Below are 23,562 nucleotides of genomic sequence, written 5' to 3'. Positions count from 1 at the left end.
TAAAGTTTGATGCATGTATCACAAGAATCTAGGCCACATTTAGGAGACACATAATACATGACTTCCTTTTAGTTTACTAACAGCATTGCCATCAGGGCAGGATTAAACCCTCACTTTTAATAAATATATTCCTAAACCATAATGTGGCAGCATATTGTCATCTACACACAGTAAGTTTCCAATAAGTGTCCAAATCCCTTTCCCCTAATTTGCAGCTTTACAGATAAAACTATATAGTGAATTAATCTGTGAAAACTTGATGTCAGAAAACATATCCTTTACACATCAACACGTAAAGTATTCTAATTTGTTTTCATCCTGTTAAAATATTTTTTTCATCACACAGAAATACAAAACTGGGCTCTCACATCTACTGAAATATATTTTGAAATGTTTGTACAGTTGACTTAGTCATTTAAATGTTGTGTGTTAGGAAAAATGTGACAATCTATATTTATTTTACGCTCTAAACACTCTAAACACCAAGTCACACAGTTTACCTTACAAAGTCCTGGAACTCTGCATTCAGAAGGAAAATTAATTGTAAGACAAAATTACTTTTGACCCTTGTCTGTGAACACTATGTCAATGTGACATAAGAACAAGATTTAAAGGCATATGTTATTGCCCATCCACTTTCTGACCGAGCAGAACACTGTTCTTTGTTATGAAGGGGAAAGTAAGTCCTAAAAATAGCTGGACCTGATCAATTATGACTTGCCATAGCGAGTGGTCCAGTAACCTTTTAGCTTTTTCTAGCCCTGATTCCTCACAAAGAGTGGATCATCCACCTGGAATGGATTTGTGCAGTCAAGGTAGAATGACAATGCTCTTTTGGGGTCCAGCAGCGGGAATCTCTCCTCCTCCTCCTTAAAAGGATGCTGCAAATTGCAAAAGCTAGCCAAGGTGATGAATAGGCCTACATGGAGCGGGGATGACTACCTTCGGCAAGAAGGATGCTGGAGTCCAAAGGACCAGTTTGTTGAGGAAAAAGAAAAGGGAGGTTGGAACGACAGAGCCTGTAGCTCATTGACTCTTCGCACAGATGTAATTGCCACCAGAAAGGCTGTCTTGATGGTGAGGAGCCTAAGAGGACAAGACTGAAGTGCCTCAGAGGGAGTACACATTAGGAAAGTAAGAACCAGATTTAGGTCCCATTGGGGCATAACAAAGGGAGCTGGGGGAAACACGTTCTACTGACCTCTAAGGAACCTATTTACAATAGGGGACTAGCAGCTGCAGAAATGCGAAGGTAGCAGATAGATAACCTTTTAATGTGCCCAATGCAGAGCCCTACTGGGCCAGGTGAAGTATAAACAACCAAACCTTGGAAAGGGGAGCCGATAAGGGATCAACCTGTTGCTCACCACACCATGCCACAAATTTATGCTAACGGCTGGCATATACAATCTTGATGGACGGACACTGAGCTGCCAAGATAACATCGCAGACTTCGGGCGGAAGGTTGAAAGCTGTCAACTGTCGCTGCTCAAGCTCCAGGCATGAAGTTGGAGGGATGACAAGTTCAGGTGGAGAACCTTCCCCTGTTACGGTGACAGGAGATCCTCCCAAAAGGGCAACCTGATCCGAGGACCAATGACCATGCTTAACAGTTCGGGATACCAGTACGCAACCACAAGGATGACTTGGGCCCGGTTGTCTCAGATCTTCTTGAGAACTCTGGGCAGGAATGGTATGGGTGGAAAGGCCGACAGAAGGCCTGAACTCCATTCGAGATGAAAAGCGTTTCCAAGCAAGAGCCACCTTTTAAACTCTAGCATGCAGAACTGCTGACATTGAACATTCTTGGCAGTGGTGGATAGATCTAACCAATGCTCTCCCCACTGCTGGAAGTGACCTTGCACCACCTTTGTAAGGAGATGCCATTTGTGATCTGTTAGGTATCTTTGGCTGAGTACATCCGGCCTGGTGTTCAGAGATCCTGGCAGGTGTTGAACCACCATGGATATGCCCTGGGGTTCCAGCCATGTCGAGAGGTGCAAGGCCTCTTGAAAAAAAATCCATGACCCCAGCCCACCCTGTTTGTTGCAGTACTACAAGATGGTTTGGTTACAAGATGGTGATGTTGTCCATGAACAACTGCACCATCACTTCCACATGGTCGCCTCATCCCAGGAGTGACTCATCTGCCTCTACTGTCAGATCCAGTTGGGGAAGGGAACGGGATCTGCCGCAGACCCAAATGTAGTGCGTTACCACCATTGAAGGTCTTTTGCATTGCCCTCCATGATCTGGACCATGTCGGAGAGATTCCCCTGATGCTGAAGGTCCAGGACCTTGGCAACCCTACTCACCACCATTGCAAATATGGAAACCTCGTCCTTAGCCAACATAGGGGGAGAAAACAAGCCACTACCTTGGGAGGTGTCCAGTTCACTCACTGGCATCTGCAAAGTTCTCACACTAGGTATTCTTCAGGTTGTAGTGGTCTCTCCCAATCTTCCCAAGTCCTAGTCTATAGGAATAGGGCTCAGACTCTGACCCAGAGTGAATGGCTCGAGTCAGCACAAGGGTAGGCGTCTGATGATGCCCCTCCTGCTCCATGTCAAATTAGGCATGAGAACGGGGATAAAAGTGGCGCCGGAAGTGCTGATAGTGGGAACGGCACCGGGAAAGGTAGAGGTGGCAGTACCGTCACCGGTCCGGCTCCATCTGTGGATCCAAGGGGTCTGAGTGGCGTGAACCTGATAGCGTAAAACCAGTTGGGACCCCTCTCAATCTTGCAAGCCCAAAGGTGATTCAGCAGAGATGGGCCGCCCAAATATGAGGTGCAATGCCTCACAGTATTCTTGGAAATGGGTGTGGGTTGCTCTGTCTCCCAGAAACTCAGGGAGGTGGGAAGATGGCCCTGTCGCAGGCTCAATCGTGGAGCCAGGCCTCGAGTGATGATGCTCCCTTGTCTCGATGGATGAGGTGAAGTCATAGATCTCCTCTACTTCTTGCTCTTCTTTTTGTGAGACTTACTGAAGTGGGACAACTTCCTGTGACCTTCCGCTTGACCGGGATAGAGACATAGAGACCATTGGAGGGGTTGCACATCGAGCAGCAAGTACCAAGTGACTGGATTTAGTGACCTTTTGAGCCACGGAGAAGAATCCTTTCTAAATGGAATTACTGTGTTTTCCTACTAATTCAATTAAAACAGGCACGTCAAACAAACGGATTCCTAAGGACAATGGAAGGCTACAAATCAAGACATTGGCCACACAATCACGAAGTACCCAAGCCTCCAGAAAGTGCAAAAGTTAATAAAGTGCTAGCTAACAAGTTCATCGTGTGATTCATTCTTAGACTAGGCCAGTAGGGAGTGAGGCTCCCCAGCATATCAACGATGGGTGAAATACTGTATGGACTGTTCTGCCCCCACAATGTGCATGCAAGGAGTAAAGTGGTGTCTAGGCTGCGTAGCTCATAACACGTTCAATTAACATCCCAAAGTTGTACGGGGCAAATAGAATGCAGCTTAAGGGGTTACATTGTAAATCACAAGCATGTTTCACCGGCCTCACAAAAAGTACATACAATAAATAAGTTACTGTGTTGACTGCAGTTTTGCAGATCACAGACGCCTGACTAAACAAGCATTTGCATGCAATGCAAAGGGTCTTGCATTTGCTTGAGTTCGAGATATTAGCGGTGTAAACTCCTAACTGGACTTTTCTTAAGTTGAAAGAAAAAAAGGGAAAAAAATGAGCGCGATTGTGCTATGTAAAACCCCGCACGATCGCGCTGAAACTGGAAATCAAAAAACCGAGGGGGATTGCAATATGTAAAACCCAGAGCGATCTCGCAGCATGGAAAATAAAATAAAGTAGTGCAGAAACCAGGCTGAAAACATAGAACCTCGTATGCTTTGAGCAGTTGGCTGGTGCGCTCAAGGAAGGCTGAACACCGGAAAAGGCATGACATATGCATGCCTTCTACTAATGAAATCAAGAGGATTTTAAAAGGCAAGCCCACGAACCAATGAAAGTGACAGGCGTGACATGGGCGTGGTTAAAAGCCAAAAGAGAGATTACAACAGGGAGGGAGCGCTTGTGCGCTCGACCCTAAAAACGAGAATGCCTGGTAAGCGTATTAGTCACAGTGCGTAAAGTTATTCAACGATCTCAAGAACAGTTGCATACATTTCACAAATATTCGTACCCGGAGTGCCTGTCTTTCTTTTAGTAGGTCAGGACAGATAAAGATGATTATGCATAAGTTATCTTTCTAGAGTGACAGAGCCTGCATAGATTATTTTGGCATTCACTTCTTTCTGCTGGTATACAGTTCAGGGTCGGAAGATCTCCGAGCTTGTATCGAATGAGCTGTTGTTTAACATGTACTGACATGCAGAATTTTGCGATTGGGTGAGGTCCCAGTTTTGGCATAATTACATAGAATCGACCAGGTATGCGAGCCATTATAACTGATGCACCATTTTAATGACTATCCTTTTAAAGTTGGCAAAAGAGGTTAGAGTTGGCCACAGTGCGGCTGCCTAAAGATTCTGGACTCACTGTTCCAAATAGGTCTTGGCTGCAGAGTGGCTAGCTGTTATGGGAAGCTTTAGCTAAAGTTTCCAGTGTGCCAGAAACAGCTGTGCGTAACTTAAAACATATTCTCAGAAAGACGGCTTGTCTTCCCAGGACTTGACTGTACATGCCAAATTCTAGCCGAATCTTAGCAGGAGATGCATGTTTCGGTAAGTGGAAAACCTTTTTATAGGTGCTCACCACTAGTTTATTCAACAGGAGAGAGCCCCTTCCAAACATAACTTCTGAGCCGTAAGCTGCAGTGCAGATCACCTTCATTAGGGACTCAAGTGAGGGAACATGAAGCTTTTGGGAAACCTTGAGAAATACATGTCGCTAGGTGGCTGATTTCGATTTTAAGGTCTCCTTGTGTATTTGAAAGGTTCTGCAATTGTCCATGATCATGCCCAGGTAACTGTATTCCACTGTCACGCTGACAGCAAGACTGTTTAGGTGCCATGAAGAATGCATATAACAAAGATTTGTTCTTATATGTTTTATCCATCAGTGAAGTCAATGCAAGAGAGTTTACAGTGGTTCCCAGCCCCTTTCTAAACCCTGTTTGATGGGGATGGGGATGGGAGGCTGGGGGTGATGCTGTTTTCATTCCGTGACAACTCTACATCTAATAGAACACCAGCATAATACTTCGCCTCATTGTCCAACAGAGAGATTTGTCTGTAACTTCTCAGATCAGAGGGATTCCCTCCTTTGTATATGTGGTGAATTATTGTCCTCTCCACTACTCGGGAATTTGTTCTGTGGAGATGCAGTATTTAAATAAAGGTGTTAGTAAAGATGCCCAATATTCTGAGTTGTCTTTGAATAGTTGTGGTGGTAGGCCATTTGGTTCCTGGGTACCTTCGTCTGTCCCTGGTTATTATATCACAGACTTCCTGCAGGACAAACCTATGAATAAGGGGGTGCTGGCAACTGTGGTCCACTGATTTAAGTGTCCTGTTTCAGCCCCAAATACTGTCCTAGGGTTTTCTGCTGTTGTTGGCTCTGTGACTTACTTAATTGGTTGGATTTCAGCCTCAGATTTCCTGGTACTGGGAGTCTAGTATAAGCCATTACATGGATGCTTTGGGACGTGGAGACATATTATTCCCAATGGTGTGCTGTTATGTTTGCTGAGTTTGACACTGGGTGATTTTGTTGGCTATTTTTCACAGAAACTTTTTTGCATTTCTTGGTTTTCTGGCATGAATTAGGGTCACCCAGAAGTGACCAGTGCGTCTGAGTGCCCATAGGTCACTTTTGTAAAGCTTCCTGGTGGCTGCGATTTTTGCTGGTAGGCCCATCTCAGTTGGTTTCCTTTTATTTTAAGCACTTTAAGCAGTTTGCGAAGTTCATTATTGAGGGCCCTTGCACAAGGCCAGAGCCTACGAAAGAATCTTTTTTTCCTATGAGAACTCACGCTCTCTGTCACTGGGAGGTGGACTCCACAATCAGACTTTTAGCTGTCAGTTCCCAGGCTATACACAGGCTCAGTCCACTTGACGCCAGATTTTCTATAAACATGTTGATAGCACTCCACAATGTCCTTTCCTGGGACATCTTTCCATTTGAGTCTCTTCCGGATGGTAGTCAGTGATATACACCCCAATTTGAGGCTTTTGGGCAGAAGTAGGCATTTATAATTTAAAGGAGATTCTGTGGTCAATGGTCACTTTCTGGATGGACATCGATCTTAAAGTGCACCAGATATCTAACATAGGGATAGGCTCATAAAGGTGTAGTCTATGGTCGAGCATGAGTTCAGGGCAGTAAAAGTTGGGTCCGGAGGCTGGTCCTCACTTGCTCTTCAGTTCAGTGATCTGAGGCTGGCTTGCAAGCACATACACAGAGTCTTTTCCCTAAAGCTGTCACATCTTTCAGTGGGAAGAATCACTAAATGGGGGATGTGCCATAGATCCTCTTGCAGCAATATGGTCTCATCTCCGCGGTCATTGATTAGTAGATTTGAGTTGAAGTCACTGGCTAAAATCATGTGAGCATCACCGTTTTTTTCTTAAGCCTCTTATTATTGACTCTAGCTTAGGTATGATCTCCGGTTTTGAATGGGGGTATGGGTGGATGTACACACTTACTAATATGAGGGGTGCCTTTAGGGCACACGACCTTTTGAGGACTAATAGGAAGATGATCCAGGAGTGCGATTTCTTCTGTGCAGATAGCGAGGTATGTGGCAATATAAATAGCTAGGCCGCATTTTGGATTTCCTTTTTTGTTCGTTTTTGTTGCTGCTGAGTGAAACTTTAAGTACCCAATCAGGGGGATTGGGGTGATGCTCCAAGTTTCCTAGAGCATGATTACATTAAATGTTTGCCAATACCTTACCGCTTCTATGTCATTGACATTGACTAGACTTGCCATTCCTCTTGTATTGCAGGAGAATATTTTGAAGCCAACATGTCAACTGGAAGAACTGGCTGGATGCAAGGCAGGAGGTCATTTTCCTGCATGTTTAGTTAAGGCTGTTGGCAGCCACAACCAATCTGATTCAATCATACAAAATTGTTGTTGCCTGTAATGGCTTACTAACATGGATTCCAGCCTGGGTTTTGTTTCACTTGTCTGGCTGAAGCCATCTACTGCATTTCTGAGCATGGAGAGGGTTTCATTTGGCTGGCAGCTGTTCTGTTTGGCAGTCATAACAGGATTGCAGAACTGTGCTGGGTATGCTTCAGTCCCATATCTTGACATCTAGATTTCTCAGTTCTTAAAGTGGTCCTTTTCATGCCGCATTTGAGTTGGTTGTTCAGAGATAGATAATGGTATTAAAGTTGGTTTCTTCAATTGCTTGCCTCTTGGCGGTGGGAATGCTATTGATCGTATAGCCACGCTTCTTTGTTGTGGAGGTGGCTTTTTCTCCCTTAACGGGCGCCCAGTCAGGCTTGGATCCTAATGGCAAGTTTTGAGGCTTCTGTGGAACGCTAAGCATTTCCCACATGGCCTCCTTTAGTGTATTTAGTGTATTTGTCCAGATTTTTGCACATTTCTGTAGCTGAGGTCGACTGACCGTACAGCCAGCCACAGTGTGCCTGCTAGCCATTTCCTTTTGCTGTATGGTGTCTTTGTGGTCGCCTTGCGTGCTGTCATGCTGTCTTAATGGCGGAGTTTGACAATGACAATGATATGTGTGCTTTGTATTCTTTGAGTTTGAGACTTACGACTGCTGATGCTGCTGAGACAACTGTGACCACACCACTGCTCCCCCCATCAGCCCCAGCTCCAGTGAACCTTGACTGCAGTGAGTGGGGGGCACGTAGGGGGCCAGAGGGGACCAGGAGAAGGGCAGCAGTCAGTGAGGAGCAAATGGCAGTGGCCTCAAGGCCACACTGAATCACAGCTGGGGCTGCATTAGAGCTGCACTGTGCCTCTGGACACTGAGGATACCTTAAATGGGCGCCTGCTGGACAATGCTGTGCTAGGCTAGACTCGAGAGAGAAAATGAAGCAGGCTGTAAAGTGCTAAGTCTAGAAGGCCTGTTGGAAGCTGGACAGGTGGGCAACAGGAGCGATGGAAGCATATGGCTTATGGTGACTAGGCAGGCAAGGAAATCACGGAGCAGGTGTGGATGGGGAGAGCGAGAGGCGACGATGGGGCGCAAGGACACCACAAGCGCAAGCCACACCGGCCTAACACCAGTTGCTTCCATGGAAAGGGCGGTGCTGCAGCCTAATGCTCCTGCTACCTCACTTCCTGCGCCTCTCACCTCAGGGCTCATGGCCTCTTGCACGATTCACCCACTGGCTGTGTTGCACAGTACCACGGTATTGCTGTGAGTTGCATGCTGCTCCTCCCTCTCACCCACATTTACCCTGTTTTGTCATAGGGGGTCGAAGGGGCTGGACAGAGGGCTGTTGCAACGGGGGTAGCAGCTCCCCTCTCCCTGCAATGGGGCAGATAGCGCCACACCTCAGTCAGTGGTGGTCTCAAACCACTTCCGCCCGAGAACATGCATGCCGTGCCGTCAGCCGTCTACTCCCAAGCAGAAAGCTTACTAAGAGTACTACATACACACATATATAAATGCATAATTACATACACACAAAGTTCTTTAGATGGATGCAGATGTTTGTTTTCTACGTGTAACTCTGGTACATGTAGCTGTTCAGTCGCTGTCCAGTCGCCTGTTTGTGATGCATGCATATCTTAACAAGCACTACAAGGCTAATAGCTAGTCTTTGCCACAAAGCTATTGAGGTTGCCAATGACTGCTTTCTTTGCCACAGTGTATTATTTAAAAAAAGAAGCACATCCACAATCTTCACATGTTAATCTAAAGATCAGCTACAACAAAAAACAATCCAAACTGGCCACCCGTGCGTGGACATGTGTTTGACTGTCTGCAGAACCACACATGGTCATCTATGAATGGGTTTTATTATACCTTATGCAAAAAAAGTGCATGCACAGCCAGTTTCTTGAGATAGTTTTCGCCGAGTATAACAAAAACGATTCAAAGATGGCTGCCCAGGAGTGTACATGAGTGTACACACGTTCATGTGCACAGCCATATGATAACGATGTTTAAATACTTTTCATTAATAAATAATGGGAAACCCATTCACACGATCAGACAACAGCACTGCCCACGCGGGATGCGACACACTGCTTGCTGGAGCAAACGGGGAACAGTAAAAGTGCGTGAGGAGGTGCAGGTCTCATGGAGGCAGCCCTGATGTTTAACGAAACAGTTCCTCTCCCTCAAGCAGGGAGGAAATCTGCCTTCCATTCGCGGAGTAATTGGTGAAATTCAAAATACTCCTGGAGTTTTCTGGTAACCATCTCCTCGCTTTCCATCTGGGTCTGTCTTACTTTCACTTTTGACACGCTGCCTTGGTGGTGTTTTAGCATTATCAGAAACACAAGGAAAGCAATAAGAAACTACTCACCAGTTTTTCATACTTCAGGAGGTTCACGTTTAGGCAAAATGAAAACAGCAGCTTGTCCTTTTCAAAGAGCGAACGACAGACATTGACATACAGCGAGTATGTAAAGTGGTCTTTTAGTATCCGCAACCTGTAAATATCAAGGGAAAACAGGTGAGTAAGAAATTAAAACCGGTTATGCTTGTAGGATCAACACTTCCCAAACCATTCAGCCAAGACCTTCTCTTACACACTACTCCCAAGTGCCTGATCCTAATATAGGCGTTTTATTAACCGAGGACACCATTTTGAAGGCAAAAGCAAACACACACTTTTACGTTGTGCTATATGAGGAAGAGCTGCGTATATTTTTTAATGCCCATTTCCTCTGGATTTATGCTGTAAGGCTCAAGTGCTATTGACTAAAACGACACTGAACAATTGTAAAGTACATATTCATCTCCATCACTGGGCCATGTGCCTCATGTACAAGAATATCGAAAGGAACCAGACAGTCCAATCATGGCCCCTTGAAGAATATATGAGTTGTGTGAGAATGCGGATTATTAATTGGGGTAGCATGTTTTGAACAACTGTTCATAAAGGGACACCGAGGTTGGTTTGAGGTATTTTATCTTTCGAGGTACCCCAGCTAGGTAAAATGTTCAAAGTGCTCCCTTAAATACGGTCAAGCCCTTTCTGGTTATTAGGGACCAGGATGAGACCTGATGATAAAGCATGCCACTACCAGAGTAGGTGAGTGTCTACTAAGGAACCAATTATCATTTTTTTTTTCACTATGAGCAGGATTCGGGTGCAGCTCATGAGAGGCAAAAGGGGAGGGCGGCGCGTGGCGGGAAGGGTGAGGGGGGCCCCAAACAAAAATACTAAAAATAAAACGTACCTTTTTTCCACGGTGTGTCACTCCATCTACTCATTAGAGGCACAGGCTCCCAGCCTGCCCTGCGGCAAATCCTGATACTGCTCAAAGCAGCTCTAGGACTGGCTGGGAGCACCCAGCCAGGGCGCTTCCAGGCAGAGTGGGAGCCTGTGCCTGCTCTCTCCAGCCCGGCAGCACAGTGTTGGCTGGAGAGAGCCTATTGCGCATGTGTGTTTGGCCGGCCGGAGACGGCTGGCCAAATACACATGCGCAATTCCACGTCACGACCGTGGCCCCACCCACTTTTAAAGTATAAACATATTAAGCAGAGTTTATGTTTTTTACTATAAATGCTTTGCAGCGCCTTCTGCTGGTGGGGGAGGTGGGCTGGCAGCATTTCTTTTGTGAGTAAATGTGAATACAAGACAGGCGATACCCTTTTGTGTTTTTGGTTTGTAATCCCTTTTCTGCATATTGAAGTATTCTCTCCCCTTCCTAGGAGTAAGATCCATTGTGAATTGTGCTGTAGGGTGTTTGGTTTATAAGTAGATGGTAGTTCACCACAAGTAAAAATGTCACTGGTCCAGTAAAGGTTTCAGGTATTTAAACCTGAGCTCAACCCGTGGTAGCTATGGCATGGAGCAGACAGGCTTAACATAAGAAAATATGCAAAGCATTTTAAAGAATCAAAACAGTTAAAAAGTCAAAACTACAACCCAATTAAAATTCCACTACAATTTATAAAAATAGAGAATGTTATAGTGAGCAAAGTGACACCAAACCAACAAAAATCCAATACAGAGAAACAGAGATATTAATAGATAACTTTTAAAATGAAAAGAGCCCCAAAAAGCATTAGGTGCTAACTGCAGTCATCTGGTTGCACTTCACTGGTATGTAGGTATGATTTAAAGCCTACCGCAATGGTGCATAGTGGGTCAGACACGGAAGCCAGATTCGCCCAGGTCAGAATTTTTACATTGCAACTTAGTCTCTGGAATGGAAGTCCAAAATCCTCTGAGGGCCAAGGCAGCAGGCTATGGCTGAAAAGGGCCCACTGAGTTTGGAGAGTCATCAGACAAGGTTCTTGTGAAAATGTTGATTTTTGGCAGGAAAGCTCGGATGGGAGAAATTCAAAACTCGTGCCCAAGCAGGGTCCCTCGCCTGTCAGATACTTCTGCCGCCTTCTACCGGTGAGGATTACTAGCTCTCTGGACTTAACCACTTTTTTTGGAGCTTGGATTCCTTCAGAGGGCCAGGCTGAAGCCTCTAGCAGAACAGGGCTCAATGTTGTCAGACAGCCTCTTCAGGACATCCCACTGAGATGAATTTACTGCAAAAAAGCTTCGAGTGGAAGCAACCTAAATCTTTGGCCCAGCAGCAATGTACTGTCGTCAGATTGACTTGCCAGGTTTATCCCATGTTTGAGAGATCTTTCAAGCTGAAATGTCTCTTAATCCCAGGTTTTTCAGGATGTTAGGTTGACTACATGTTGACACAGCTAAGGACCCCAGGGCCCCAGGAAGAGCACTTGTGTGTCAAGAACACCAGAAGCCACCAGCAGCATCCAGGAGGTCCAGTTGGAGTTGGTCATCTGGGACTCCAGGAAAATGGACTTCTTGCACCTTTTGTGCCCTTGCAGCCTAACGGGAGGTCAGCCAACTGACCCTTGGAGCTCACTTCTTTATTCTGGGTACAAGTGGGATCAGGCTCAGCCCTTAGGTTTCACCTCACAAGTCTTAAGATCGGATGCAGACGGCTTCTGTCTTCCATAGGTCAAATAGTGTTCTGAATTAGATGCTCAGAGGTGTCACATTTATGCCTGACGCTAGCCTGTGGGTGGGGCTGACACCAGGACCCTCCCTGATAAATAGAGAAATGGTACCCGGGGTAACCCTACTCACTTTTGCAGCACTTCCTGTGGGCCTTACTGCAAACCATCCCACAGTGCCCCTCTCTGCCTAAAACCAAGATAGCAGAACTCTGTGCAGAGCGTCTGTGTCCAACCTTGATGTGTGGCCACGGAAATAAGCTCACCCTCCCATATGGTCCCTCAAAACGGTTCAGAGGGCAGTTTCTCTCCTAATGGAATTTGGAGCATGACTGGCTAGAAGGACAATAGAGCGGGGACAGGCCCACGTGTGAGGTACATCTGTTTTCAGCAGGCAAAAGATTACTTTTTAAAAGTACCTTTTATAAAATATTTCTTACAAATTTAACCAATGAAATGAATTTGTAATAAACATTCTAAAATGTCCAAGAGTTAACCTTTCATTTGGTTCCTAAGCATACATAAATATATTAACTTTAATAAACTACCTCAATGCTTTCCTATGTAACAGCTAGCCCTGCTGCAGTAAAACAGCGTTTAGGGCATTGTTACTATAAGGAGATGTTTAACATCAAACTGTTCCAGGTCCTACTTTTAAATACAATGCATCCTGCCTTATAGGCAATAATGCCTACTGAAGGATGACTAATTATTATTTGAAAAGAGTGCTTAAGTTGGTCAATGGGGGTTGTTTTTGTTTTATTTTGAAAGGTCGAAATTTCAGTTTCAAAACTACATAGACAGGCCATAGATGTCAATCTGCAGTCACCGTAGTGGTGACGCAATGTGGGTTGCAGTCCACTAGTGACATTAAACTTACAGGCCCTGGCCACACTTTTGGCCATATATTTGGGAGCTGAAGGAAGTTAAATATGCCAATTACGTGGACACCAAGTTTGACATAGTTAGGAATCAGAGAGTCAGAAAGCATACATAAGTAAGTGAGTAGGACGAGAGAGTAAGGCTCTCATAACCATAGAACTCCTTGGGGTATTCAGGTTGCTGAAACTTAACTATGACACTAGAGGTGAGGAAGCCATGCATTATGCATCTCTGTAAGGTTTCCTTCTACCAAAGGGACCCTTGACGCTGTACTGAATATTAACAGAGCAGAGACAATAAGTCAGGTTTCAAACACTTTTGGAATGTCAGATTAGTCAGTCAATGCTCTGACTTAAAGGGCGAGTCACTCCGAATCGGATGTGAAATGACCAAGAATGAATGCAGCATCTTCTCTAAGGCAATGCACAAGTAGATTATACCAGTATAATCTTTCCCTGACAACATCATTCTAAATGCTGCATTACTGCTTTTTAGGAAAGATAAGAAGAGAAAGATCTTAAATTCTCATTTTAAATGAAAGCTAATGATCTCAGTTCCTGAAAAACTGGTGTTTCAATAGTACAGTTTCGAAACACATATTCAAAGGAATGGACTAAATTGGCAAATGATGCAGATAAACCCAGATAAAGACCAAAGACAGTGTAGAGCAATTGGCATCCCAGGCTCCTAAACATTGAGCCTTGACAGGATCGAGTGGCAACAATCTTTATCTGTCAGCCAATGAAAAAATTCTAGGATGCTGACCATAAACACCTCTATTCCCTGACATGGTCTGAATTCAACATCACTTGAGTCAAAAGTGTAATAGGCTAAAAGTGAATCTGGCCTATCATTGCTTGCTTTATTCACTTGAGACATGGGCTGTGATGCACATGCAACTGCACATGCAACTGTAATAATTCGCACAAAAATTCAAACAAGATGGAATTTTGTACAAAGGGATGAAAACGGGTCTGAAGCAAAGAACATTTTTGTAGCAGAGTAAAATAAAGAAAACTCACTCCTACAACTACAATCCCGTTGTCTTTTTATTTTAACCTTTTTATTTCACAGTTTACGATAATTAGGGGGGGGGGGAAATAGTTGTACTGAAGGAAATAAAGCGATAAACACAGTGCTTAATTTGTGCTTGTTGTTTCCGGTGCTCAGCACCGGCACTTATTTTTGCGGGCCGGCGCTTATTCTGCTGCCCCAGGCATTTGGGAAAGAGGGAGGAGGAGAAAAACGAAAAACCGCCACAATGGGAGAAAGCAGAAAACTACAAGAGTGAGCTGGAACGGCAGGAAGTGGCTGTAAATAGATAAGAGGCCCGAGATGGCTTCAGGATTACGCTGCTTCAGAATTCCATGTCCCCACATTTAATTGCAGCAGTCTCGTATTTAAGAGGAGGGCTTTGAGCACCAGCACATTTTTATTTACAAATAAAGCATTAGATAAACACAACATCCAGTTTTGCAATTTACCAAACTTTCCTAATCTCCAATCTTTTTTTATTGCGTTGCATATTCAAGTTGTGTTTTATTTAGGTGTAGGTCCCTTTGAGTCCACCAAAATCTGAGTGAATATAGAGAAGAAGACAGGATGCTATCTTAAGTTACGAAGACAGCTATGGGATGGTAGGGCAGTGTTCAGGAAAGGTCTACCGCTTCATAAACTAGCCATGCTGAATGTCACAGTACAACACAATGCAGGGGCCACTCTGGTGGAGGGATTTTTAGAACCCCAAGAAAATGGCAGTTTGCCACATAGGTGTTCTTCCTCCGCTAACAACAAGGCCTTTTCATGCCATAGCTTTGATTTTGGCATGCTCTTGTGGTCACACCTCTGTAACGCAGCTCAAATACAGAATTAGTCAAGAATGTTAACAGGAAATGAATTGTTTTAGAGAGAATGAAGGTGTACATATAAGCAATCTTAAGACTACTGAGAGGCCTGTTTTATGTGCACTTGTAGCAGTGAGCTCAGATTTCAAACGAACTGGATATGTTTTCTGCTACCGCAACAAGTTGGCTTGATATTTAAGAAAAGGTAATTGAAAGAAAGAAATGTGCTTTAAGGAGAGATAATCTAAAAGGTAGCAAATGGTGATATTTCATTTAAAATAACCTTTTACTCAGTTTAACTCTTAAAACAACTTGAATAAATATTTGAAAGACCACCTTTAAGATGTGTCATATAATACTTAGGAAAAGTGTGCACAAAGATTCCACGAATGCTTTTTCTTAGAACGATTTTTGAGTTTCTAGAGAAAGGGTAAATGTGCCGAGGGTAGTATAGTGCAATTCACCAAAAGATGTGGACTCCAGTATTACAAAAACGTTGTTCTTGAAATTGTCTTATCAAGTTTATTCAATATAATACAAACTGCGACGAATGTACTTGTATGTGAAATGGCACCACTTGCATGGCTCTGTTGTAAGACTGAGTGTTTAATTAAATTATATTAATATTTTAATTGGCATATAAAAGTGTTCTATTGACTTCTTGTAGAGACATTTGATTGAAAAAAAATGTTATTTGTATTTTTTAAATGGTAACAATCACTAAGTTGCTACAAATGAACTTAAACATGTTTGTTTCAGAGATATTTGTGAGAGAAGGGGAATACGGGGAATTGTGTTAACCTTAACGATAGTGGAGGGTGTAGGTATATAAAAGTCATCTTGGTAAAGAAAAAGTGGGTGGAACTTAAATAACGTAGATTTTATCCCCTCGTTGCTCTCCTGGAACAGTGGGGTCCCCTCTTTCCTTTACTTTAATGCTACACTAAACACATCTCCTCAAGCACTACTGCAACATTAGCCCTTGCATAGATAAGATGTGAAACCATTGTAGCAATTATAAAGTAGAGTAACATGAAGAGTACAACCAAAGACATGTAAAAGTAACAATGTAAACTATTATCCATTCCATATTTTCTAGTATTCATCAAAACCACTGGTGATCAAGAGGCCGTTGACATTCTGAACAAATTTTGCTCCAAATCATAGAAATATAGAGCAATCTAACTAGGTTAGGCATGACGAAACCCTGGCATGATCAGACTTCCCATAGATGAGATTATTGCTCCTATCTAATAATTAGCATTGATATATAAAACACTTTATAACAAACTGTAATGTCACATACCTCGTTTGTAAATCTTCAGATTTCTCTGAATGGTCGATAGACATGATAAAAAGATTAATGAACCAAATGAGCGAATACTGGTACATGGGCTCGATATTTGCCAGATCAGCAATTGAAAAGAAGAGGATTGATGAATGGATAGCAATTGGCCGATAACCCAAGCGGGCTGTGTCGATTTTCTTTTCCGTTGTCTCAGCCACAGCCTGCTTCTCAGAAATTTCATTAGCGAGAACCTTGGAGGAAGACAAGATTTTGATGGCAGTTTCATCTTCTAAAATGTTGCCTTCCGATGATGAAAGTACTTCGAGAATCTTATCTTCGATTTCTTTCAGCTGCCTGTACAATAAAAAGACAATATATAGGAATAACTATTATTGAGAACAAAAGTAAACTAATTGCAAAGGGAGTATCTTTATCTGCCTTCATGGTGATCTTCCTCCAGTCCATCACACTAGGAGACAATCTACGGAATATTAATCAATTTGGGTGTATTGAAAGGCAATCCTAACAACTGAATTTACAGTGATGTTCGAGTGAGACTAATCTGAAAGATTCCATGAACCAGCAAGATTCTGATGTAAATATGTAAATATAAAGTGCTATGTAGTACCTGTTGCCATGCTACTACAATAACTTGATTACATAGTGGAATTTGTCCCCCACTCATACGATACTAGGCTGGGTGTACAAGCAAATCCTGAAATACTCACACTCCAGAATACAATATAAGCCTACAGTTTGTAAGCTTGAGACTAAGTTTGGAATTACCATTTTCTGTTTCATTTACATCTGCACTATCTCATTTCCTCAACTGTGGAATAACTGGTCATCTGAAAACAAATGAGCTCTGAGGTTGATCGCATGGAAGCTCTTGAGGTGATAGTTGGCCCCTTTTGTGGGTACAGAGAGTACAGATAAATAAAGCTAACATTGGACAATGGGATGAGAGTGAAAGAACCTGTGAAAAGAGGCTGGGCAACAAGAACATTGTGGCAAAGAATAAGGATACAAAAATGTGAGGTGTATGAGGCTTATGTTCAAGAAGACAGGACTACCAGGGTCAAATATCACAGTCTGAGTGAGTGCCTCCATGCTACTTTGGTGACAATTGGCACTGCTACTTCAGTGCTTTCATCATCTCCAAACTGAAAAGAACATTTTGATGAGCATCCTTCTTCAGTGCATGCATCCACTGTCACCCATCTAGAAGAGAAATGGCCCAAGGCAAAGATGCAGGGAAAAGAGCCTTCTGGTTTTGCTTTACGAGTACCCACAATGCATTCACGCTCATACAAGAAGGTGGTGCTGAATCAATTACCATCTCACTGCAGGAAACTGGGTTAGACTGGTTGAGGGGGTGTGAAATCCCACTCAAGCAGCAGCCACCATTCTCTGTTAGGGGGAACTCACAAGCAACCCCTAATTAACCTGTGCTAAACCCTCTGGTAGTTTGTCCCAAGTAGCCAGGCTTCATTTAGAGGCATGTGCAAAGTATATATGTAACATTTCAAAGTGTAATACAGTAAAAACACAAGAAAAAATCCCAAACTAATTTAGAAAAAAGAGTAACATTTAATAAATAAGTTTACATCAAAATTACATACATTTCATCAGTAGAACCAGATAAATGCAATTTTAAAGATTTAAGTGAAAATATCACCAAAAAGCACTAGGCGGCAAGTGTGGTTCTCAGGTCACGCTGGAACTGGACAAAGTCACAAGTTCAGTGTGACCACGATGAAGGGCAGGCCAGTTACAGCGACCAAGTTAGGACCGTTGAGCAGGGTATCTTAAATCCTGGTAGCGAAGCAATGCAAAGTCCTACTCTAAAGTTACATTGCGCAGCAAAGGCGAAGCAGGGTCCTTGCGTGGAGATGCACCAAGCAGCAGTACTTCCAGGGAGATGTGTTGAGTGATGCAAACAACCTTGTGAGGAGATGCATCATGCAGCAGCAGTTCCAGGGTGCTCTAGTGGGCCATCTGAGGTCCTTGCGGGGACATGCATTGCTCCACAGCAGTTCCAATGGGCTGCGATGTGAAGGGGATTTGACATGCAGCGGTACTGAGTTTGGCAAGGCAATGCGTCAACCTGCGCCGGTTCTGCTGTGATCACTGATGGTCTGGCAGACCATCTTCAGGCCCACTTCTAAGGGTTCAGGATTGGATGGCACCCCTTTGGGGGCAAGACTCGCAGCAGGCAGAGTCCAGTTACTGGGCTGAAGGTTGTTGAAGTCTGTTCTGTCCTTCAGGCTCTGATGTCAGCCACTATAGTCCTTGCAGTCACTTTGGTGGTCCTGGGTCTAAGATACAGGTCCAGTCCTCACTCAGGCAGGAGAGTAGCCGGGCAGCAAAGTGGCATTACTTTTTGCAACAAAGCAGCACAGCAGTCCTTCTTCTGAGTCTTCCACAGGTCCAGACGTGTACTGAAGAGTTGGATCTGAGGGTCTATTATTTATTTCTTGTGCCCATTTTGAAGTAGGAGATTGCTCTGGAGATTTCAACCATGCTGGCTCCTCCCTGCCCTGGCCCCAGCTTGTATCGGTACACACAACACTAGTGAGAAAACCTTGGTGTGTTCAGGTAGCGCCTTTGTGGTGTGCAAGTGTGGTAGGTAACAGCTCTGCTTCCTCGTTAAGTGAGAGTGGCCCATCCTGCCAACACCTGTCTTTCCTTTGTCTCACTGTCTGGGAGCAATACATAACAACCAACTGCCAGCTACACCTAGTCATGTGAACCAGGGACAGGCCGCGGGCACCAAACGGTTGGCACAAAAAATGCAAACTTTCTAAAACTGCCATTTTCAGAACTGTGACTTAAAATCTGATTTTAACACCAAAGATGGCTAGCTGCTCCAAGTTGAAAATTATCACTTATAAAGTTATTAATAAAGGAATCCCAATATTATCGTATTGGAGGGATATGCCTTGCAGTAGTGAAAAATCAAGTTAAGAGTATCTTACTACCGGGGCATATAAAACATGCATGTACATGTCCAACTGTTTGAATACACTGCACCCTGCCCTCTGGGCTTCGTTGGGTCTTCCTTAAGTGTTATTTACTTATATTAAAAAAGGAGGTTTTAGCCTGGCAAAAGGTTTATCTTGTCAGGTCGAAATTGCAGTTTAAACTGCTCACAAAGGCTTCAATGGCAGGCCTGGGACATGTTTTAAGGAGCTACTTAAGTGGGAGGCACAAAATGTGCTGCAGGCCCGCAAGCAGCATTTAATTTACAGGCCCTGGGTATATGATATACCACTGTACAAATGAAGTATGAGTACATTAAATATGTCAATCAGATGTAGACTAATTTTACTATGTTTAGGGGAGAGAGCACATACACTTTTGCACAGGTTAGCAGTGCACAGAGTCCTAAAGCCAAAAAAAACAATTTCAGAAAAAAGGAGGGGTGAAGACAGAAGGTTTGGGGTGACTCTGCAGAGAGGGTCAAATCCAACACTCACTATATATTTTTAGGGTAAGCCTACCAGACAAAGTAGCTGTATGGTTGTGAAAGACATACTATGGACTTGCCAAGAACACAGAGGGGCTTGCAGTCCACCTATTGCTTACCATTGGTGGGCTTTACTGCCACTCTAATTTGTCTGCTTCTTATTCGATGACTTGCCTTGTCCATCTTGTGTCTGTCCTTTTCTATATCTAATTTACTTGTATCTTCCCCCTGCTCAATTTTAGGGAACTACATTTTTCTTTTGTGTTAAGCACTCTATGGGAGAGTGTTCGGCCTGACAGCCTTAGGGTGGTCATCCCCCAACTTTTTGCTTGCCTTCCTCCACCTTTCTGACAGAGTTGTTGCTGGTTTTAGGACTCTGCACACTTTACCACTGCTAATCAGTGCTAAAGTGCATAAGCTCTCTCCCTTAAAACATGGTAACATTGGTTCATACCCAATTGGCATTCTTAATCTACATGTAAGTCACTAGTAAAGTGCACTAAATGTGCCCAGGGCCTTTTGATTGAATGCTACTAGTGGGCTTGCAGCACTGGTTGTACCACCCACATAGGTAGCCCCTTAAACATGTTTCAGGTCTGCCATTACAAGGCCTGTTTGGACAGTTACATTGCCATTTCGACTTGGCATTTAAAAGTAGTTGCCAAGCCTTAAACTCACCTTTTTCTACATATAAGTCACCCTGCTGCCTTGCTGGCCTCTGGCTCTGCTGAGAAGTGCTCTCCAAGGGCTTGGATTGAGCTTGCCTCCTGTTTCTGAAGTCTCAGGGCCAAAAAGACTTCTCCTCTTTAAGGAAACTCCTTGTGTGGCGAAAATCGACGCACAGCCTACCGGGAATGATACACAGCCTGTCCAGCGGTAAAAGAATCGCCGCATTGCCGAACCGGAATGACGCAGCCTGGCTCCCCGAGTGGAGATCGATGCAGCGCCTGCGTTGCCACCGGAGCTTTGACACACAGCCATACCGGATCGACGCATCGCCAAGCAGGAACGACGCAGCCCGACTTACTGCATGAATAATCGACGCAGCACCTGCCGAGCAACAGAAACTCTGACGTATTGCCATACCGGATAGATGCAACACCTGTGACTTTGTCCCACACGCCCAGAGTTTCCACGCATCGTCCCTGGGCATCAAAAGGCCCTGCTTTGCAGAAATCAACGCAAAGCCCTTGCAGCATGGGAAGGATCAATGCATCGTCTGTGCCACGTCAGGAAATCCGATGCACACCTTTCTTTTTCCACCCATCTCCTCCTCTGCAGTCTTGGTGAGTGCAATTTTGACGCATACCACGTACTTTGTGCACACAAGACACATTTGCTGATTTATAAAGATTAAGACTCTTCTTATCATTGCAAAAGTGATATTTCAACATGTGCTTAGCAAATCGTGATCGTTTTGTACTTAATTGACTTAATATCTTATATTTTCCTAAACCTGTGTGGTGTATTTTTGTGGTGTTTTCACTTTCTTATTGCATGATTCATTGCACAAATACTTTACACGTTGCCTTCTAAGTTAAGCCTGACTGCTCAGTGTCAAGCTACCAGGAGGTTGGCACAGGATAATTTGGATTGTGTGTGGCTTACCCTCACTAGGATTGTGGTCCCTACTTGGACAAGGGTGTACACCTCTGCCAACTAGAGATCCCATTTCTAACAGAGTATGTGTGTTCCAGCTATCTCCCTAGTGTGCATCTCTTGCCCTTTCACATTCCAGGTTGTGCTCTCTTGTCTGAAACCTTCTCCCTGGCCCCCTCCATGATAGACTTGCTCTTGTGTGCTTCTCCCCCACTTTACTTTGTCATTTTGCCATGCTGTGCTGCATCAGGAATTTTGTACAGCATCGCTAAAAATCATTGACAAAGACAATAGGTTCCAAAATGGTGCATTTTTAGGTCCATAAGACCATAACCATTTGTCAAAATGTGGTTTAAATAAAGACAGTCTACATGAACATTTGGAAATCCCCACCTAAGTTTTTTTGGACATTAGTAATAAATATAATCATATTAGGCAACTAGGATTTAATGCTGTTAGACTGGAACTATGGTGGAATGACGTACTTAAAAGTTAAGTGATCGCTGCAGACAATCTAAGATTCGAAACTATATAGTTTTTCAGCCATGCTTAATTTCTAAAAACATAAGTGACACAGCCCAAAGGTTTGCTCAGTAACCAGCCCGTCCTGCTGGATGTTGGCATGCCCAGTACCAACACAGACTCTTGTCTTTTATTTCCCACCAGGCACTCCCTATCCCTTTCTCTCACTTTTGCAGGTTACTGCTTTCTCCCTTTGTCACAGATTTTTGCCCTTTCTCTTTCTTCTGTCTCCCTTATGAGTTATTCTCTCTGGGTCAAAGTCTAATGAGATCAAATAAATGCTGGTCCCTAAAATAAGTGCAGGTGGGCCTGACTGGTTCAAATGAAGGACTGCTCTCAAGTGCGCCTCCTTTTTAGGGCTGGATGGACATTTTTCGATTAAAATTGACATTGTTTGATGTTAATAGCGTGCACACGTGCCTACAGAAGGCACTCAATCCACAAAGATCTAAGTGGGAATAAAACATATATGTATGTAAATGGTATTTCTAGAGCGCCATCCTAGTAAAAAAGCAGCAGAGCTCTGTACAGGATCAAAGACAAGCATAAAGTCAATAAGTAAGAGGAAAGGATGTTGGGTTGTGTGAGTGTTGGTTAAGGCAGATAAGAAAAGAATTCCAGCAGCCAGTTATACAGTGGGTGAGAAAACCATGTTAATTACAAAGAAGAAAGTTGCCCCAGTTCATGAAGATTCAGCTTGTTTTTCATATTTCCATGTTAAAAATTGTTTTGCAGAAACACATTGTTGGTATGGAAAAGTGTTTTGCATGGTTATTGTTAGAAACCGAGTCTCTGGTTAGCAGTCAGGTTGCCCCCTGTCCAAGCAAGGACCCTCACTCTAGTCAGGGCAAAGGAGAAACACACCTGGTTAACCTCCGCTTCCCCCCTTGGTAGCTTGGCACAAGCAGAAAGGCTTACCCCAGAAAAAATGTATAAAGTATTTGTATAGATACACACAGTAATTCAGTAAAAACACTACAAAATGACTCAACACCAGTTTAGAAAAATAGCCAATATTTATCCAAGCAAAACAAGACCAAAATGACAAAAATCCAACATACCAAGATTAAACACAAAAATAGCATTTAGAAACACAAATGCTTCAATTAGGTAATATCACGGCGTTGTGACGGAGTCGTTCCCAACAATCCGACGCTAATGGCGCCGTTCACAGAGTCACATGGACCCCCAGGTACAGTACCTTTTGAAAATGAGGAAACAGGCTGGTGCACGTAGTCGGGGACTAAAGAGGCGTCAGGTCCTTGCTGCCGAGTGGTGGAGGTGAGGCAGGGTTGGTGCGAAGCACTTCTGGCAGAGTTGTATCCGGTGGTCAATACGTAGTGCGGTGACTTCCATGGAGTCACGGACTTCAGCGAGGCTGCAGTGGTGTCGGGCCTGTGGGACCATGGCTTCGGTTGCAGGCGGCATCACAGGATTCGCAGCACTGTCAGTCCGGAGTTATCCGAAGTCAGTTTCCTTGGATCTTCTTGGTTTTCCACCAGCTTCTCCTTTCAAGGGCCCAGGGACTGGATTAGGCACCACTTGGCAGGGCAGGAGTCTCAGCAGAGAGTCCAGGTGCTGGCAGAGGAAGTCTTTGATGGTCCTGAGTCTTCAGAACAGGGGACAAGCTCAGTCCAAGCCCTGGGAGATTCTTCTCAAGCAGGAATATTCCATAAAGTCCAGTCTTTGTTCCCTTTCACAGACAGAAGCAGCAACTGCAGGATAGCCCAACAAAGCACAGTCACAGACAGGGGCAGCATTTCTCCTTAGCTCTTCTACTTGAAGGAGGTTCCTCTCAGTTCCAGAAGCAAATATTGAAAAAATCTAAAGTCTGGCATTTTGAGTCCACTACTTATACCCCTTTCTGCCTTTGAAGTGACCCAACTTCA

The 23,562-nt window shown here is 44.0% G+C and overlaps 1 protein-coding gene across 2 annotated transcripts in view; it reads right to left on the bottom strand.

The window, feature by feature from the left end:
- The window catches only part of DNAH7 (dynein axonemal heavy chain 7), a 1,158,398-nt gene that overhangs the window by 327,835 nt on the left and 807,001 nt on the right, over nt 1-23,562 (bottom strand). For both annotated transcript variants that reach the window (XM_069225862.1, XM_069225863.1), the window contains 2 exons: nt 16,102-16,437; nt 9,443-9,569 (listed from right to left, as the gene is read on the bottom strand). In XM_069225862.1, coding sequence (XP_069081963.1) covers nt 9,443-9,569; nt 16,102-16,437 — 463 coding nt within the window. The remainder of the gene's footprint in view (nt 1-9,442; nt 9,570-16,101; nt 16,438-23,562) is intronic.

Source organism: Pleurodeles waltl, chromosome 3_1 (genome assembly GCF_031143425.1).
Source record: "Pleurodeles waltl isolate 20211129_DDA chromosome 3_1, aPleWal1.hap1.20221129, whole genome shotgun sequence".
Classification (NCBI taxonomy): Eukaryota; Metazoa; Chordata; class Amphibia; order Caudata; family Salamandridae; genus Pleurodeles; species Pleurodeles waltl.
The sequence above is the reverse complement of the archived record's forward strand: the minus strand, read 5'-3'. Positions and strand labels throughout refer to the sequence as shown.